This window comes from Eurosta solidaginis, chromosome 4 (assembly GCF_040869045.1).
Source record: "Eurosta solidaginis isolate ZX-2024a chromosome 4, ASM4086904v1, whole genome shotgun sequence".
Classification (NCBI taxonomy): Eukaryota; Metazoa; Arthropoda; class Insecta; order Diptera; family Tephritidae; genus Eurosta; species Eurosta solidaginis.
The window spans coordinates 12,324,401-12,345,571 of NC_090322.1; the positions used below are offsets into that span (position 1 = coordinate 12,324,401).

Genomic DNA, 21,171 nt, shown 5'->3' on the forward strand with positions numbered 1-21,171 from the left:
TATCTGGTATTGAAAATCAAAAAATTCAATTTCACTTTTTGAACAATCTTAACCTCGGCCCCTATGGGAAACCCTTTAACGGTCTTCAATCTGGACCAAAACTTATGTGTGATATTTTTGATCTAGGTATTATCGTCTGACGGACTGAAACTGTAAAAAATCGTTTATTTGATTTATAAGGACCCCACACCCAAAGGAAAATGATTGTAGATAAGTAGATAGTAAGAATTTAGGAGCGCTAAACTGAAAGGACAACGTCGGCCGGACAAATCTCAAAACTTAGTCCGATATAGCCCCGTTGAACCTTCTAAGTCATCCAACCCGTTACCATACGTGAGTCGGAATCGCCGAGCCTCGCTTGCTAGGTAAAGTGGATTTGCCACGCATTGGAGAACCTATAAACTGCGCAACGCCTTGAATCCCTGAAGTACTTCATCAAGTAAGGAACAAGTATTAACACCAAAAACAAAGTCTGTCCACGCACTTCAGGTCATATTCCGATCTCAAGTTTTTCATCACCTGCAATATGCTTTTCAACCTCTATAATGAAATAACACATCTTTAAATCTGTAAGTTTAACGGTTGCGTTTAGTAAATAAAACTATGGTGAAGGCTTCTTACACTTATCATAAATGAGTTTGTATATTTCCAATGAAATATAGTAAACATACGTATATTATAGGCTTTGTAATTAAATAGTTAGAATATGTAGATTTTTGCGCAGATAAACGAAATTTTGTTTTTTGTTTGTCAATAAATTTGTTTTTAGCTTTTTTTGTTGTTGCTTGTTTTTTTTTATGTAATTAGCAAAAAGCGGACCTAAACTTGTCTTTACAAACTATATGTAGGTATATTTAACGTTTTAATTGCGAGAGAATATGTTATATAATGTAAGTGGCATATATATTTCAAAGTAAGGTATGTTAAATAACTACACTAGAATACAAGTTAAGAGTAGTGTCGATTGGCTGAGCAAATATATGAAACAGCAAAGCAAAGAAAAATATATATAAATGTATAATAATAATAGGACGTATGATGAGGCATTTACAATTGTACAGCGCAAAACAAAATAAGAATATAATATATAAACTAAATTAAATTAAAACTATAATTATTTAGTATACTTTTTTTTTTTTGTCAAACTACAGTATTTGACGGCACTTCTCCCACTAAAGATAAGGCAGACAACACAATTTTTGAAATACATATTTAAATTTAAATTACAGCTATTTAAATTTAATCAATTTGAAGCAAATTGATTTAAATGTTTTGTTCCACAATAGTAATAGAGTTGTTGCTGCCGGCAGTTGAAAGCACATATCATAATTACATATGCGCACGCACCTAAGTTTTGTTTATTTTGTATGTGTGTGTGTATGTGTGTGTGTGTGTATACAAGTGAATGGGACCAAAGTGGTCTTCCTAAATTCCTCGTTTAGGAAAATTTTTAATACAAATGCGTTACTTAAAAAGGCTGTTTGCTAAAGCAAACAAATGTGGAACCCATTTGTAAGGTGAGTCAAACTATTCCAATTAAGTTTTAATGTTGGTATAGGCATGAATTGATATACGAATTTTGTATGGAACGTATGTGGATTGTGTTACATACTCGGTTGAAACGTAGCACATATGTATTTTTAGTTTTCCACATTTAATAATCCAACAAAAATAATAATTTTATTTAAAATTCAGTACATGCTCGCCAAGAAACACAGCGCTTAATTTCTTCCAAAAGCTTATAAGTTCCACAAATATTTGCAATAAAGTGATGAACTTGACCGCAAAATAGTTACAGGAGAGTAATAGTAAACGTACGAAAAACTTGTGGATCGTGTGCAGCTGAAACTACACATTAGGGCCGTTTTCAAAGTTCCGAGTTAACTTGCATTCCACATTTATCAGACTTGAATCACGATTCACATTATAGTTTCTAAGTAGAGTTTAACTCGCCAACATTGAACGCTTACACTTTAGTTAACATGTAAATTTTGAATTGACTGTTAACTGTGGAATGCAAGTCCACTCTCCACTGAGAAAATGACCATAACAAGCTCGTTAGAGGAGCTCTATTGACAGAAATGTAAATGCTAATATGATATAATCGCTCGACCGGTTTCGTCGATTTAAGCTTCACAAAGTCTGTATAAGGTGGAAGACCATGCATTGCAGGGGCCTCAAAGTGGATATACACTGAATCATTTACCCATCCTTCCTTTGACAGATGCGGTCTCGCTACTCAGTGTTTTTGGAAAATAAAACGAGGAAAAAGTTTAGATATTTGTAACATCTAATATCTGTCAACGTCGATGTTACTTTATGTCCGTTTAGCAGGGCATTTTATTGTGGATCGCGATTAAGCAGTAAAATACATTTTTTTACATACTCTTGCTATGCAGTGAGTAAAAATAAATGTCTATTGTGCATGAGTGTGTGTGTGTGTGTGACGATGTGTTGCTATTTCTTCACAATTTAGTTTAACGCGCTTTTTAAATTAAATACAAATATATTTAGAATTTATATATAAATTCATATACATATATCTATGTATACATACATACGTAGACATTATCATATTTATAATAAACTAATTATTTAATGAATTACTACAGGACTCTGTTGAACACAAACGCCAACCATAGGCGACGAAGCCTCAGCACCGCCAGCACCAGAGCCACCAGCAGCGCCTCCACCATTACCACTACTAACACCACCCCCACCGCTTACACCAATATTGCTGCCACTAATAACACCAATGCTGCCTGACAAGCTGCCACCACCGCTACCGCCCATAAGACTGCCACTACCGCCACCGGCTCCAATCAAGCTGCTGCCAGCAAAGCCAGCGCCCCCGCTACCGCCACGCCTTAAATTTTGAGCATGCTGCTGTTGTTGTTGTTGCAAATGATGGTGCTGCAGCGAGAGGTCACCAACAGACATCATATGTTGCATTGGTGTCGAAGCATACATATGCGAGGACGGCGCTTGCAATGGTTGATGCTGCGACTGTTGCTGTTGTTGCTGATACAGCAAAGACGTATAAGAGGATGGCCCAGATGTATTGCCAGCTGCGCTAGCCGATATAACACTTGAATCGGTCATCATGAGATGAGAGGCAGCAGCTGAGAGCGGATGATGCTTCAATTCGACCGGCAGTGTGTTGGGCGCATAGCTGTTATGTGTTGTAGACGGTTGTTGATGTGGCTGTGCGGAGGCGAGGAGTTGTTGCTGTTGTGCATGCGATGGCTTTTGTGGTGGTGTAATAAACGTATGATGAGCAGAGCGTATACGGCCAACACCACTACCACCACTGCTACCACCGCTATTGCTGCTATTCGAAGCAGATGAAACCGAGGAAGAGTTGGACAAAGAAATGCCGCTGGTGCCGATGAAACGTGTCGGTGGTGGCATTTGTGGTGGATCACAATCCATGGCATGTGGATAGCTGTTGTTGTTATTATTGTTGTTATTACTGTTTTGCTGATTACAATTACTATTACTACCGACGCTGCTGCTGCCAATGCTATTGTGACTCGATGCCGACGGTGAAAGTAACGCTTGTAGACCCTGTTGTGCTGCAAGCAAAGCGGCCGCTTGTGATTGTTGTTGCTGCTGCTGCTGCTGTTGGCTCTTATACACCGATTTCGGCATAGAATATGAATTAGATAGTGCAGCGTTACCACGTAAACCGCTGCGACTGTGTAGCATGCTATTCGGATGTTGTAGACCCGTTATACTGCTGCTGCTATTCAAACTACCCAAACTGTTTGGCTGTTGTTGGCTGATATTGTTGTTGCTATTATTAAGCGCTGCCGAACTTGCAGTTGTTAAATTAGAAGAGGACGAATGCGAGCCGAGATGCAGTAGCATGCCTGCAAAAGAGAGAGAGAGATAGAACGTGAAAAGGATGGTTTAATAAAGTGAAAACTTATTGAGTTGAGAAAAAAAGGTTAAAATAAATGAAAATGAGATGATTTTTGTTTGTTTGATATTTATTTTAATACTTAAAGCTTAATAAGTCTAGCTTTTAAAAAATTAAAAATGTACATAAAAAAAATATAAAACACTAACGTGCACTATTAACATTTAATAGAAAAATTTATAATTTGAATAATACGCACTCTGCTTTCCGTTTTTTGGCTGCATGTATGTTCAAAAAATTAGAATATATGCATTTATTGTTTGTGGAACGCATGTGGATTATAGCTGCAACTGTTTAAATTGCCTAGCAGCGCTTAAACTACATGCAGCGTTTGAAAAAGTAATCTTAGGGAAGTGGCACGCGTGTGTTTTCTAGCTGAAACTGCCTCTGCCGCTCGGCGGAATGTTTACATTACCTGTCTTTCAATGACAAAACAAACGCCTGGTTTTTTTGTTGATTATATCATAATATTTTTATTAAAGATTTTGCAATTTTTTTGTTTATAATTGTTTTTTTTTTCAACTTATAAGTTTCTTACTTTTAATTGCCACCCTTCAAATGCGGCATTAGCGATTTAGCATTTTTTAGTTGTATTTTTGCTGAGTTTACTTGCATTGTTATGTATAATTTAGTTTTACTTTATACGCGTTTTTATTTTTCATTATTAGATAATCAATATTTTACTTTAAATGGAATCTTTATGCGTCTAATGCTGCTTTTGTTGTTCGTTCTCGTTAATGTTTATTTTTTTGTTTTATATCGCTTGTTATTGTTGTTAGTAAATATTTTCATATAATTATATAAACTTAAAATCAGTAAGTCATATTTATATATTTTTATTTTTGGTATGTGTATGTATGTAAATACATATTTGAATGTATGTATGTCAATTACAGTCGCCCACTATTTGCTGTATACCACTTTATTCACTACTTCACAAGAGAAATCAAATTTTTAATCTTCGTTCTAGCCACAGATAACTCGTTTTTTATTTTAATGCATTTATTACTATTGTAATTGTATTTTCAATAAATTTTGTATATTAACGCTGGTTGCCTTGTTCTACGCGCAAATTTCGTGAAAATTTAAATATTTTTTGACGAAAAAAAAAAAAACAAAACACTTAAAAAAAAAAAGAGAAAAAATAATAAAATAAGAAAAAATTGTAATTGATTAATAATAAAATGAAATAAAAAAGAAAATACAAACAACGAATAAAGTTAAAAAAAATGCAAATTAAAAAAAAAATAAATATGTAAATACAAATTAAGAAAGAAAATATAATAAGTTAAAAGCATGAATGTAAAAATATGAATAAAAATATATATATTAAAAAAATATAACGAAGTTAAAAAAAATATGAATGAAAAATAAAAATTTAAAAAATGTAGTAGTAAAAATATATGGGAGCTTCGATGAGAAAGAAAACCTCAGACCAAAAATTTGTTTTTTATTAAAACTAACAAACCCTTGCGAAAAACGCATCCGAAAAATAACAAATCTTAATCTTTTTTACTTTTTAAAGTAAAGTATTTGGCCCGCATTTTTTGTAAGGATGAATAAGGTAGTTTTGAAATAGCTTTCAAATTGTTTGTGGTTCTCAATTCAAGTGAATGATAATTGTAATAAATACAGGAGCTCGTCTTTATTTAATAAAATTTAGTTTTATCTCACATTGGGTAAGTTATTACTATTTTTTGTACAATAAATAAAACAGTATCGGCCTTGTCCCACCCGTGACAAAAAAAAAACAAAATTTCTTTTTTCCTTAATTAGTGATGAAAAGTTTTTTTCGTGTTTATTGCCTAAAACTAGAATTATATTGCGAATGTATACCACAATTGGAATTTCGTTTATACAAAGTTATTTAAGAGATATGAAGTAGTGAAATATGCCCCATCCGTGACAGATATGGGTGGGACAGATTTTGCTGAAAACTATAGCGTAATAATGCAAGATGAGATTCAGTCTGCATATTGGGGCCATGCGCAGTATTTGCTGCTTGTGTATGGCTGGCTGAAGGTAAAAGATATTCGTACGCCATTGTTAGTGACGTTTTATGTCACGACAAGTATAATGTGTATGTATGCCTAAAAAAGGTTATCGTGTCACTAAAAAATTAAATCCCCGGACTAAAAACAATTAAAGTGTTCTCTGATGGTGCAGCATCACAATTTAAAAACAAGTATACCCTATCGAACCTTTGTTATATGCCTACAGATTTTAATGTACAGGTAGAGTGGTATTTTTTCGCCATTTCCCATGGAAAAGGAGCAGTGCATGGAGTTGGCGCCGTTGTGAAAAGGTCGGTGTGGAGTCAAGTACGGCAACGTAAGGCTGATATCAATAATGCTGTAGATTTCATGTTAACTGCTAGAAAGGTTATAAAGAATATTGAGACTATGCATTTATCTGAAGAAGAGGTTGAAGCTAACAGAATCATGCTTGACCGAAGATGGAACGATGTACTCGCTATTAACAAGGTTCAAACACACCATTTCTTAAAAAGATGTAGTCAAGAGGATCATTCTATGGGGCTTACATTCAAGTCAAAACTTACTAGTCTTAAAGTATTTAAACTTAACGTAAATAAAATTGATTCCGACGATGATGAAAGTTCATGGAACGAGTCCGACTCTGAACCTTTGGCATCTTTAATTTATGGTAAATCATCGAACGAGTCCGATTCTGAACCTTTGGCATCTATAAATTATGGTAAATAAGCTTCCAAAGTACTTTAAGTTCGAACGTGTCCCACCCGTGACACTACAATTTTGAATTATTATTATAAAAGTAGAAACTGAAAGTAAGCTAGTTTTATGTTATTATATTCCATATATGTCAGTGCAAGTGGAGATATTTAAATAAAATGAATTACTTTTATAAATTCACAGTTTAACTAATACTTTATGTGACTTGAGAATAGCTTCTTTTTTGTCTCACCCGTGACAATTTTTAAAATTAAATTCTTTCCAAATTCGTGGTAATTTTACGGTTCTTTTTTTAATTGGTACATTAATAATTGACGATATTTTCCAAAATCTATATTTAAACTAGGAAAAACTTGTAAAAATTATTAAAATCCTTTAACAAACATGCAATTATGCGTACAAGAGTCCCACCAGTTACGATGGAATACCCCATATAACTTAAAAAAAATTATTACAAACTTAAAAAAATCAAATAAAAAAATATTTTGCAAATTTAATAGAGTGAAAAAATACAAATTAAAAAATAATATCACAATGTAAGAAAAATTAAATTAAAAATTTTTAAATTATTATTATTAAATTTCCCATGGAAAAGGAGCAGTGCATGGAGTTGGCGCCGTTGTGAAAAGGTCGGTGTGGAGTCAAGTACGGCAACGTAAGGCTGATATCAATAATGCTGTAGATTTCATGTTAACTGCTAGAAAGGTTATAAAGAATATTGAGACTATGCATTTATCTGAAGAAGAGGTTGAAGCTAACAGAATCATGCTTGACCGAAGATGGAACGATGTACTCGCTATTAACAAGGTTCAAACACACCATTTCTTAAAAAGATGTAGTCAAGAGGATCATTCTATGGGGCTTACATTCAAGTCAAAACTTACTAGTCTTAAAGTATTTAAACTTAACGTAAATAAAATTGATTCCGACGATGATGAAAGTTCATGGAACGAGTCCGACTCTGAACCTTTGGCATCTTTAATTTATGGTAAATCATCGAACGAGTCCGATTCTGAACCTTTGGCATCTATAAATTATGGTAAATAAGCTTCCAAAGTACTTTAAGTTCGAACGTGTCCCACCCGTGACACTACAATTTTGAATTATTATTATAAAAGTAGAAACTGAAAGTAAGCTAGTTTTATGTTATTATATTCCATATATGTCAGTGCAAGTGGAGATATTTAAATAAAATGAATTACTTTTATAAATTCACAGTTTAACTAATACTTTATGTGACTTGAGAATAGCTTCTTTTTTGTCTCACCCGTGACAATTTTTAAAATTAAATTCTTTCCAAATTCGTGGTAATTTTACGGTTCTTTTTTTAATTGGTACATTAATAATTGACGATATTTTCCAAAATCTATATTTAAACTAGGAAAAACTTGTAAAAATTATTAAAATCCTTTAACAAACATGCAATTATGCGTACAAGAGTCCCACCAGTTACGATGGAATACCCCATATAACTTAAAAAAAATTATTACAAACTTAAAAAAATCAAATAAAAAAATATTTTGCAAATTTAATAGAGTGAAAAAATACAAATTAAAAAATAATATCACAATGTAAGAAAAATTAAATTAAAAATTTTTAAATTAAAAATTTAATAAAACTTTATTAAAAATATAAATTAAAAAAGTATAAATATATATATATATATCAAAATATATATTAAAAAATATAAAAAAAAAAAAAAAATGTAAGGCGCGATAACCTCCGAAGAGATCTAAGGCCGAGCTTCTCTTCCAATTTGCGTCGTGCTCCTCTTGATTTTCCCTACAAATTGGCCGGACGGGACCTACATGTTTTATGCCGACTCCGAACGGCATCTGCAAAGCAGATGAGTTTTCACTGAGAGCTTTTCATGGCAGAAATACACCCGGAGTGCTTGCCAAACACTGCCGAGGGGCGACCCCGCTTAGAAAAATTTTCTTCTAATTGAAAAATCTTATTTCTAAAATTTTGATGTTGCTCTGCCCGGGAGTTGAACCCAGGGCATACGGTGTGATAGGCGGAGCACGCTACCATCACACCACGGTGGCCGCAAAGTTAAAATAGATATAAATTAAAAAATATGACGTGAAAAAATATAAGTTAAAAAAATATAGATTAAAACAATGAAAATAAAAAAAAAAAAAACAAATGCAAAATAATGTAACAAAGTGCAAAAAATATAAATTAAAAAAAAAATATAGACTAAAAAATTTATCAAAGTTAAAAAATACAACAAAGTTGAAAAAATCATAAATTAAAAAAATTTATAAATAAAACAAAAATTTCCCAAAGTAAAAAAAAATATAACAAATTTAAAAAACTATAAATAAAAAAATACAAATTCAAAATATATAACAAAGTTCAAAAATATATAAATCAAAAAACAATTTGATAAATTAAAAAGGTAAAGCGGATAAAAATATTCAATCAGAGTGAAAATAAAAAAAAATATAAGGTATATAATGAAAATAAATACAGGTTTCCATATTTTTCTTTTAATAAGAACACAAAAAATAATTTTTAATAGCTTATATTTATTTATTGAAATTTGCAACTTTAATTAAACAACAAATTAAAACATTAACAAATTTAATCACTTAATAATTTAGAGATTTAAAACTAAAATGGGGTGAAATATTTAAAGGTTAAATATATTTTTTAAATTGTTTGAAACCTACAATTAGGTAATGTGAAAAACGATAAAACAACCTATGTATGTATATTGTTTTTAATTATAATAGAATAAAACATTAAAAAAATTACATAAATATGTAATAAAATCTTATGAAATTTGAAAACATCTAAAAATAAAATCAAGATGTTAAACAAACTGAAAAAAAGTTTATATACTAATAAAAAAAGGCCCAGGTGCAAATTCGAGCTCGACCAATACATTTTTTTATTTTTTAAATATATAAAAAAAATTTGTGAAATAAGTTACACCTTTTATGAAAAATAAAGCATTAAATGTTTTATGTAACTTGAATGAGCCGATCAAACATATCCAAAGTCAAAATGGAATTAATGCAAAAATTAACAAAAAATATATATGAAAACAAATAAATAAAAACAAAATGCGCAGACCTTTAGCTGTTGTTGTTGTGTTAACAGTGCTTCGAGAACGAAAATCGAAACTGATGATGGCACAATGCCGAAACTGGTTTGTGTCGAAACCAAATTTGAACAGGGATGACGGAAAATCGTTCCAATATACATCACCATTATCCACCCTGTCGGAAAATGAACAAAACAAAATAAGTGCTTCGCCCCATTCAATGGGCACGACCACTGACAAATTGTCATCAAAGTCCTCTAACGGGAGTCCAAGGAAACTGGCTGTTTCAACTGACCGTTAGCTCAACAAACCTAACAAAATAAAATGTGCGTAAATATAATATACAAAAAACAAATACACAAATAAAAAAATGTTAATATTTATAATAAAGAAACATACTATAAAATTATGAGAAAACAATTAAAAAAAAAAAAAAAACTTAAAAAAATATAACAAAAATTCAAAAACACTAAAATTGAAAAAAAAACTGGAGGGTCTTTCTAAACTACAAGCAAAAGAAAAAACACTGATCTAATTTACAAAAGAAAATCCAAATTTCAAAACAAAAATTAAAAAAAAAAGTTTGTAGTTTAAAAATATGCAAAAAAGTTTTTTTTAGTTTTTTTCTTCTTGTTTATAAAATAATACCTTTCAATCAAATTTTATACAGTATATGAACTGCCTAATAAAAATATTTTTAGTATGAAGTTAAAAAAAAATTAAACAATAATAATAAAATAAAAAGCACAAAATGCAAAAAACAAAACAAAATAAAAAACAAAGAAAAAAAGAGTGTAGAAAAAAATAAAAAAAGGTAATAAAAAAGTGAAAAAATTAAAATAACCATAAAATTTGTGGATCTTAAAAATAAAACATAACTTTATAAAAAATTTTGATATTAAAAATAAATGAAAAACGCAGAGCAAAATCCAAAATAAAAAAACTGTGAAATTTGTCGCTTGAAATTACTAATTTTCGCTTTGAATTATTATTATTATTGCGGCTATTTGCTCTCTAATAAATTTTGCATGCATTCAAATTAACACATTTTTCATTTCTAATTTTTATCATAAATATAATTTTATTATCTCTTCAATTATTTGCTTTTCGTTACTTTTATGTATATTTTTAAGTAAACTCTTAATGGTAATTACTAAATGCTTACAATTTCTTTTTATTCTTAAGTTATTATATATGTATGTACTATATTAAATAATTACGTAGGCCTAAAACTATAAATTGCATATTTAACTTTTTACATGTGATGCTGCTTAATTACGATTTTTTTTTTTTTTTAATTTTAATTATGGTTTTTATGTATGAAGAGCTTTTAATATGACCGATTTTCTTTTATTATTTCTATTTTATTTCATATTTTTTACGCGTTTTTTTTATTTATATAGTTTTTTATTTTTGTCTGTCAATCTAATTTGCTTGCTAAAATTACTTGCTATGATTTGTAGTTTTTCATATTGTTTATAAATATTTTTGTTTTTTATTACATCCTAATAATCGCTTGCTTTACAAATAAATTAGTTCGTGTAGTATATTTTTTGTTTTCTTGTGTTTTTCACACTGTACATACATTCCTACTCAAATCTTAATTTTTTAATTGTATAAAGTTTTGTAGTTTAACGCATGACGTTCTCCCTTTTTAATTTTTTTACAGTGTAATTCTTATTTTTTTTTTTCTAATTTGTTGCTTATATTAATTATTTCAGTTTTTTTAAATTTATTTTACAATTTTGTCTTGCTTCAAATTTGGTTTATTTTAAATTTAATTTAATTTTTTTAGCCACCTGTTATGCAATTTATATAGAAAACGCTTAATGTTTGATTTTTTTATTCAAAGTTTTATTTAGGTTTTAAATTTATATCATTATTATTGTTTAAATTTTTTATTATTTTTAAAATTTTATTTCTATATAAAGCTTTGTCATAATTTTTTTATTTTTTTCATTTTTTATTATTTTATTGGTTTGTTATCTTTTTTTTATTTCAGTGGCTTTTATCCAAAAAAAATTTTGTTTAATGTTGCTATAAATTCCATTTTGTTAATTTTTCTTTTCCTATTATATATATATATATATATATTTTAATTTTTTTAAACTTTCATAATTTCTTACTCTTTTATTTTCTTTAAAGCTTTCTTGAACTTTTTTTTTAACCTTTTTATTGTTTTATTTTTTAATTTTTATTATTTAAATTTAATTTTTTTGTATTAATTTTTTGTTGTTACCTCTAAATGGTTTTTTAATTCTTTTTATTTAGATAAATATTTTATTTGTACTTACATTTTTTTTATTTGAATACTTTGTTGCTAGTTTTTATTTTTTCCGCGTATTTGCTTTTTTATATCTATTTTTAAGTTTACATTTAATAATCAATCAATACTTTTATCGTTACTTTTTTTTGGTTCGTAATGCAGTTTTTACTTTTTATATTTTTTTATAGCTTTATTTATTTTATTTATCTTTTAGTTATTCGCATAATCGGCTTTTCACGGCTTATTTGTTGTTTTTGTTCGTATTTGTAATGATTTTTTATAACTATTTTTGTATGGTATGTATGTTTGTTAACAGTAGCCTTAAATTATGTTAGTTTAGTGAATAAACTGTAAATTCTATGGTGGCAAATTCACCTATAAATGCAATTAATTTCGTTATGCCTTATTCAAATTTATTTATTATTGTTCTCAATTAAATTTTTTCTTGTTTATGTATAAAGTTTTTGAATTTAATTGTTTATTGTTATTTTTATTCTATTTTATTTTTAAAATATGTATTAAGTTGCGCACTTTTTAGGGTTTATGGCGTGGAATTATTTTACACTGTTAATGAAACTTATTTTTTTTTTGTTTATTTAAAAAAAAAACGCTGTTTCCAATCATCTGGAAATTATAAATACTTCGAATAATGTTGTTTTTTTCTTTCGAAACTTGGAAAAAATTGAAACAATGTGGCATCAGGCCGGACAAGGCGACAGCTCCTTCGATTATATCTTGTAAATCTCTTCAAGGCCCTTTCTCCCGGGAGAGAGAGTCGAACACTCACTACTGTGATAGTTGAAATGTTACAAACACATTCACCAAGGTCATGCCTTTGTTGTTGTGCAACTTTTCCCAATTGCCTTCTTTACATAGTTTATTCTTTATACAGTATACACTTTGTATGTAAGTTTGTATCAAAGCTAAGTTTTTTTGGCGGTTCATTTCTAAGAACTGGTTTGCTTTGTTGTATTTATAGAAATACAAAAATTGTTTTCTTATTCGTCCGAGAAACTTATTTTAGTATCATTTTTCTGTTTGTTTTTATTTTTCTTGTGGTTTTGTTTGCTTTATTTGGTTTTTGTTACTAGTGTTTCTTTTGGCGTTTCTTTTGTTGGGTATAATTTAACAAGTTTTCCGGAAGAATAAGAAAAAATTATTCGTTCGAAATTTCCGTATGAATAGCTACTTACTAATAAAAAATTTAGCTCGATTGAAAAAAAGAAAATGTTGTTTAGGTTAGGTTGAACTGGTCGGTCCATGAGGACCTCACATATACTGAATGAGTCTGTAGTGTTACCAGTTTGTTTTAACGACCAAACTGAAAAACGCTATCAAAAACCAGGACCTATGTTATAAAATAACTCCGTCCTCTTTGCAAATACTAAAAGCATCCTAAGACTTAAGCCACTTTCTGCTTCTAGATCTGACAGCTGTCACTCCTAATAGCTGGAGTCCTAGCCTGGCAAGCGCAGGGCACAAGCACAGAACGTGTTCGATCGTTTCCTCTTTCAGCCCGCACTTCCTACATCTGCTATCACTGACCAAGCCTAATTTAAAGGCATGTGACGCCAAAAGGCAGTGTCCAGTCAGAATATCCGTCATGAGTCTACAGTCCTCTCTTTTTAATGCTAGAAGCAACTTTGTTAGTCTAAGGTTGTAAGAAAATGTTGTTTAAAAGAAGTTAAAATTTACATCACATTTTTACTACCAGGTAACACTATGGACTCATTGAGTCTATGCGAGGTCCTCATGGGCCAGTCAGTTCAACCAAACCTAACCTTGCTAAAAAGTCAATGTCGTATCTTGAAACGGCATGCTTGAATATCTAGACGGGTTGTGGTCAGAATAAATATTCAGTACGAATTCTTTAAATTTGAGCGAAAAAATTACTATTCGCTGACAAAATATGTGCTAAAAAGCATAGTTGGGGGTAGTTCACTAAATTTTGATTGCATTACACTATATTGGAAAAGTTTGAGTACGCACTTTTTTAAACAGCTTAGTGATAGTGCTGCCTTTCTCCAATTATTGGAAGTTTTCTATGCTCCACTCAAATGAGTGAATAATACATTTTGTACACTAAATTGAAGCTTTCAGATTTCCCCACCACAGAAGCTCAGTGAGGCTGATATTTTTTTGCATTACCACTGCACTGTGAGTGAAGGCTGGTGCATTAATGCACAACCCCCAACTCTGCTAAAAAGCATACGCACCGCAACGAAAGCAAGACTTTCCCGACAGTCAATAAAACGTTAAGTTTTCAGGCGATAGCAATATATGTGACCCGGTCTATGAAAAGGTGGCTTATGACTGTTAACAGCTGTTTCTAGCAATTTCTTTTTTGAGTCATAAGCCACCTTTTCATAGACCGGGTCACATATGTGGAATTGTAAGAAATCTGAAAATTGATCGTCAACTAAAAGCAAAATTGATTTTTTTAAATGCAGATATTTAAATTAGGTTTACTTAAACTAAATTAATTTATCTACAGCGCTGTGATGACGGACGGTAAATGGTGGCATTAAAGTAGTTAACAAAAATAGCACAAAAAAAATGTTATGTAAATTATCATTTTTTCCCACAATACATTTACAACATATATCGGATTTAAAATTTAAAATGATTGATTGCACTGATATACTTTAATATTGTATTAAATTGAAATTTTTAAAGTGGTTTACAAATATTGATTAAATATATTCTTAAAACTTAAAAAAAAAATTTACTTATTTTTAAAAGTAAAAAAATATTTTTTAAAAACTTTAGAAATTGACAAAACAACAACTAAAGAAAATTATATATATATTTTATTATTATAAAAAATTCAAAACTTCGGTATTCTGAAATCCTGAGAAAATTTAGTTGCTTAATTTCAACTAATAAGGCCCAATACTTAATTTATGGGAAACATTCAAATAAATTGTTAGTTAAAAAATAAGAAAAAAGAATGAGAAATTTTTACGATATTTTTATTTCAAATATAGATTTTTTTATTAAACACTGCCACGCCATTTACCGCGCCAAAAGCACAGATTACAAATCTATTTATTGTTTAGAGTGCTAAATAAAAATTTTTATTTGTTTTATTTTTATTACTTTTTAATGCAATTGAATAACGGAATTATCGGATTTTTAGGTATTTTTTATTGGTTTTGTTTTGAATTTTATTTATTTAAATAGCACAGACCGACAAAATTTGCAGACCCAGAAATGAGCCGATTCCTTTAGAAAGCCCTTTGGTTCACTTAATCTGAATAACGAAGCAGATTTTTAATTTTTTTCTTCGTTTTCGGCTGCAGTCAATACGTAATTTTGTCGCGAAAACTAATTTTTATTAAAACTCGACATAATATGTTTGAAAGCAGAATCTTTTCCCTTACAAACGCTGTTTTATCCCTTTCGATATATACTTTCAGACAGAACCAGAAAGGATATCAAAATTCTGAAACCGGATTCAGATTCAACGTTTCGAAGGTCTTTGGAAAAGTGTATACCCTTTCTGGGTCTAAAATTTGTCAATCTGTGTAATTTTTGCCCATTTTACATATGTATATTTTTTTAGATTTTTGTTCGTAATTTAAATTTAATATTTTGAAGGTACTATTCTGTAACCGGCATTGAAGGAGTATGTTTTGGAAGTACTGGTTTGGTATTGGTTTTGGATTTTGTTTTTTTCGTTGGTGTTCTTTACATTTTCTTGTTTTTTCCTCCTCTTTTTGTTTTAGTGAAATTGAATATTTTTTATGTAAGTGGTTTCGGTTTTATTACGATAAAGGAATGCTTTTTTACAAAATGTATTTTTTGAAAAAAAAAAAATAAATAAATAAATACGAAATTTATGTCAACAAAACTTAAACTGAAGTCTACAGAAAATGGCGTCAGATATTGATTTAAACCAGCAATTGAAGGCACCAAAATGGGTGGGACAAATATGTTTTAATTTACGTTTATTAGCTGCTGTATCGATCAAAGTCTAAAAGTATGCAATGTGTGAATGTGCGCCCAAAAGGGAGCAATATCCTTTGAATGCAGATGTGACATTGAAAACAAAATTTTCAAAACCCTCATGTTAAGAATATCACAGTCGCAATTCAAATATTATTGCTGATTTCGATTACTTAACTCATTCTGAGACAAAAATATTTGATTCAACGAAAGCCGAGCATTCGGGGAAAAACATATTTAACTGTGTGTCGATATTGGCTGACATGTTCACACTCACCATAAACAAAGTAAGAATTGCTAAACTAAACAACTCTCTGAGAACGAAAAGAGTCGTCACTGGTCAAGCGCCGATTATGTATTTCGTACTATTGTATCTCGAATGTCGTTATTGGATCGTGAAGGTTCGACGAGGTCATATCAAAAATCTCCCGAGGTAGTCGACTAATGCTTTAAGGTGCTAGTTCCAGAGCGTACCGGATCTACATCCGACAAGAGATATCAACATCGTTAACACTCCACAAAACCTACGGTGAGAGTGTTTACTGTTAATGCAACAACAGCAGTAGCCGTCGTAAGACATATCAAGTCTGTCACAGTTTCGATTTGCATTATAAAAACGATTTATGCGGTCTGAAAGACACATATGCAATGGATGGCCTTATAAAAAATAACAGATGTACGCCAATCGCGTAGAGTACTCTGCGTCGTAAAAATAGCATAATTTTAGGCTTTACAATTTTCGGCTGCTAAAATTAAAATTCTATGATTTTAGCAAATCTTGCAGCAGCTTATAACTAAGCAAACTTTTGCCTGTTTTACGCTAAGAACCTTCAAAAAAAAGCTGCTTGAGGCTCTGAAATTAAGGAGCCCTAAAATTGAAATTATATTTTAGTCAAACTTAAGCCAATATTTTGTATCTGCCCTATTTCGTGTGCCTTCAGCTGCGCTACAATTTAACACTGCGCGATCAGTTGGTTAAACATTGCCATAGAGTGCCTAAACATGACTGCATTTTTTTAAATCCCTTTTTTATTTGTTTATTTATAACAAAATTTCTTTTTATTTACATATTTTCATGGTCAAAAGTGCTGAAATATTTATTTTTGTTTAGCCGAAATTTTTTACAATATTTCTTTTTTTTTTGTTCGAAAATTATGCAACACATTTATCTGAAAATAGTAGCGTCTATGTGATTATTTTTTTATTAATTCTATATACGTTCTCGAAAGCGCAGAAAAGTGTTTGTTTTAGCAAAGCAACTGAGTACTAGTGAGAGCTGTTTTTTTTTTATATACGCAAAGCTATGTTCTTTCGTTAAAGTGGCAATTGCATAAATTTAGTTTTTGTTAATGAAATAATTTTTTTTTCTTTAATATTTTCCCAACGTTTTTATATATTTTAATATGCCGAAATATTCTCTTTTTAATTTAGCTGTCTGTCTTAAAATATTTTTATTTTTAGTTTTTTTTTTTTTGTATCTGCGTCATAGCTTTTTTTGCCGAAAATTTATGTTTTATGTCTGTTTTTTTTTTTTTTATTTTAACAAAAATATATAAAATTTAAGTTTCTTATGCTACATTTTCACCCACAACTGCTCTGCCTTTTTTATAGTTAAATTTCGTTTCTACCAAATAGTAACTTTTGTCTGTTTTCTTAATATTTTAACATAGTCCTACGTGTGCCCCTTTTCTTCTATTTATCTGTGTTTTTGCATTCTCCCCTTTTTCAATTATTACTAATCATACAAATTTTAATTAAATTTCAATTACGACAATGTCTAACCCAACTAATCCCTTAAACTTTAACACTGGTCTATGAATTTTGCATTATTTCGATTTTTGGTTGCTTTGTTTTGCATTTGGCTGCCCTAAGAATAGTTTTGTGCTAGCCAACATCTTTATAAATACAAATTCTGTCTGCATAAATTAAGAGAAGCTCACTTTAAGATTTCTACCTTTACATTTTTGGTTTTTTGATAAATTCCATGTTATTTACTTTGTTGGCAGTCAAACGAGCAATTTATATATTTTAGTATGAAATATTTGGTAGTATATATTAGTATATGTATAAATAGTAGTAGATTTAGTAATTAGTACATAGTAATGATGTTATAAAAAAATTAGAATAATAATTCTGGTACTCAGCTTTGTATTTTTGTATGTATGTATGCATGTAAATATGTGTTACAATGAAAAAAAGCGAGTGCAAAATATTATATACAATATTTTTAAAAGCTTAAGGGGAGACAAAAGCCCAAAAAAAATTCACTGAGCTTGTGATTAAAATCTTAAAAATATTTCAAAGCTGTAAAGAGATCTAAAAGTTTAATAGTATAAATAGTAAAAAAGGCGCGAAAAAGATCCTTTCAAGAGAAAAAAAGCTCTAAGTTACTCAGCACCAACCGTCATGATTGAAAAGTCTCACCCTCAGAAAAAAGCTTAATATTGTTCACGTGAAATCTGAAAAAAGGATGTAAAAACACTAAACAGCTTGCGAATTTGAAAGCTCCATAAAAGCTAAAAGCTCGTAAAAGCACTTCTCAGTAAAAAAAAAATCGTAGCTCAAAAGCAAACGAAACCTCGAAAAAAACTTTTTCAAACAAAAAAGTTGTAATTGCGTCAAAAAACGCGCAAACCTCTTAAGAACAGCTCAAAAATCTCATCCGCATGACGAAGTAAAAGCGCAAGGCAAAAAAGCATAATATCGCACGTTTTATTGTAAACAGAAGTAGTGCAAAATTTTAATTTTTTGGGAAAATGCAAACAATTTTTATTTTCATAGTTCCATTATAAAAATTAGATTCAAAGGCAAACTATGTTCACTATTGTGGTGTTTTAGGTATTCTATAAATGTACAACATAATCTCGTCAGTTGCGTTATCTTCGTGGGTCATAATATCTAAAAAAAAATCAATACTTCCGAGTTGAATCAGTTTACAATAAAATCAATTTAGTCATAAAAACCTCGAAAGCTCTAAATATCTGAAGAGCTGCAGCAAGCCGAAAAGGCTAAAAAAGTAGTATCTCAAAAGAAAAAGGCTTAGGAAAAAAGCTGCAAAACTTTCAAAATCACCCTCTAGAGAAATAAGTTTTATATGTAAGAAAAAAATCTTGAAATGTCTAAAAACATGGAAAAACTCTTAAAACTGAAAAATTTTGCGAAAATCAAAAGCAAGAAAACACAATTAAGAGCATAAGCAAACTATTTAACTACCAAAACAAAGCTTTCTAGCCTGCGACGACAATCGAACGAATCACTGCAAAAGTATGCGTGCTGTCAACCTAGCAGTATGTCAGCAACTTTCAAAATACTTTGACATTAAAAAAAGCTTCAGATATTTCGAAAAGCTCACTCTCACGAACTTTCTAAAGATACTTTGGCACTAAAAAAAAGCTTTATAAATTTTACAAAGGAAAAATTCGCATAATTTGTAAATATATTTTTTAAACGTATCAAAAAAAACTGTAAATCTCTAACGTGATAGCAAGGGAAAATAGCCATAAGAAATTAAGAAACTCAAAGTGAGTGTGTAACTTACAAAACAGAGCTTTAACATGTTCTTATGACAATGGATCGAAAAGTCCGACAGTTTTAAAAGTGCAGAATACTGGGGAATGATAATCGAGTTTGATAAAAGTATCTATCTTTTAAATTGAAACATATTTCCATTATCGCTTCTACAATTTGATCTGACGACAAACCGGTTTCGGGTTTATGCCAACTTCTGTTGAATTAAAACAATGTAGGGCAGTGTTTGCAGCGATTTTTTGCGAAAATATTTTACTAAGGGAATGAAAAAAAATTTAGGACTGTAAATGGCTTATTTGTACGTAAAAACGGCATTGTATGTAGGGATGTACGTACTTTGTTTGGAGCTAGGGTTCGCTGATTGCATAATAATTTGTGTTTATATATGTATGTATGTATGTTTATACTTTTTTTTGTTTTAAGCAAGTATAAAAAAAGCATTGAATTTTTAGTACTTTTTAGTACTTTTTTCTTCGCCTAGCTCTCATCAATTTAATTCCACTCTATTTATCAACACAATTGCTGCTTAATGCCTATATGTTTTAGTTTTAAATTTAAGTGTTTTTTTTTGTTTTTCTAAATATATTTAATTCCACATTCGCATAAATGTTATTAAATATATGTTAGTATCTATATATGTATATTATTTATATTTAGGTATGTATGTATATATGTATAAGTAAATGTATGTGTTTTGTATGCAATGAAGTGTTTTGTTGTAATGTTATAAATATATACAAAATATCAATGCCTATGCTCATGATAAGGATAATGGTGATGCTACTGATGATGATGCTGACTAGCTAATGATGTCGTCTTTAACACAATTCTCTCTTGACTCACTGACTGACATGTCTGCTAACTGACTGTCGGACCACCCCTTCTCCTCTCTCTTAATGACTACTTGACATTTTTCTTTCAAATTCCTATGCAAGCATCACATCTATTGTCACACATGTGATGGTAGAGTGTGTTTGTATGCCAGTGTGTTGGTGTATGAGCATGTCCTTAATTTCACAGTGCATTTTTTGTCTATTTTTTTCTGTTCATTCACTTAAACATAGTGTTGTGTCTGGCCTGAACCGCCGACGCCACTGCCACCATATGCTCCGGTCATAGCTGCTGTTGTTGAACCGGAGGAGGCCGTTGATGATGAAGATGATGATGCTAAACTGCCTTGCTCCCGAGGCATTACCGGTCATCGGCGATCATCTGCGACAGGATGAATATGTATGTGTGTGCGTTAGTTGTTGTATATTAGTTTTTTTATTTCAAATGTTTTTAATTTGAAAATTTTGTTTATAAAATTTTTATGCAATATTTTTTATTTTTTTTTTTTCAAATAGTTCGATTTATAAATTTTTGGATATTTTTTTTTAATTTTTTATTTGCGAATATTTAAATTTTTCGGTTTTTTATAAATTTTTTTTTTTAACATTAAAAGAAGAAAGAGAAAAAATTACAAGTTAGTAGTTGTTTTTGTGAAAATATTCTAGGTACATATATTTATTTGCATACATTTAATGAAGAAATTAAATTGCTTAAGTGAAACTAAAGATGTATAGTATAAAACAGAATAAACAATTATGGACTCCCAAGTCAAATTAACATTTTTTTGTGAATAAGAGGGGCACTATTTATGTTTCGGAATAAGCCAATTAAAACACACACATTTTGAATAAAAACGACTTTATTCTTTTACGTTTTGTAAATGTTCAATACAATGTGACATTACAAGTAC

General features: G+C 30.0%; 1 protein-coding gene across 3 annotated transcripts in view; it reads right to left on the reverse strand.

Annotated features, from left to right (window-relative positions):
* Window positions 1–1,376: 1,376 nt before the first annotated feature.
* mnb (minibrain) overlaps window positions 1,377–21,171 on the reverse strand; it is a 129,579-nt gene continuing 109,784 nt past the window's right edge. For all 3 annotated transcript variants that reach the window (XM_067780161.1, XM_067780160.1, XM_067780159.1), the window contains one exon: window positions 1,377–3,872. In XM_067780161.1, coding sequence (XP_067636262.1) covers window positions 2,596–3,872 — 1,277 coding nt within the window. In that variant the 3' untranslated portion in view covers window positions 1,377–2,595. The remainder of the gene's footprint in view (window positions 3,873–21,171) is intronic.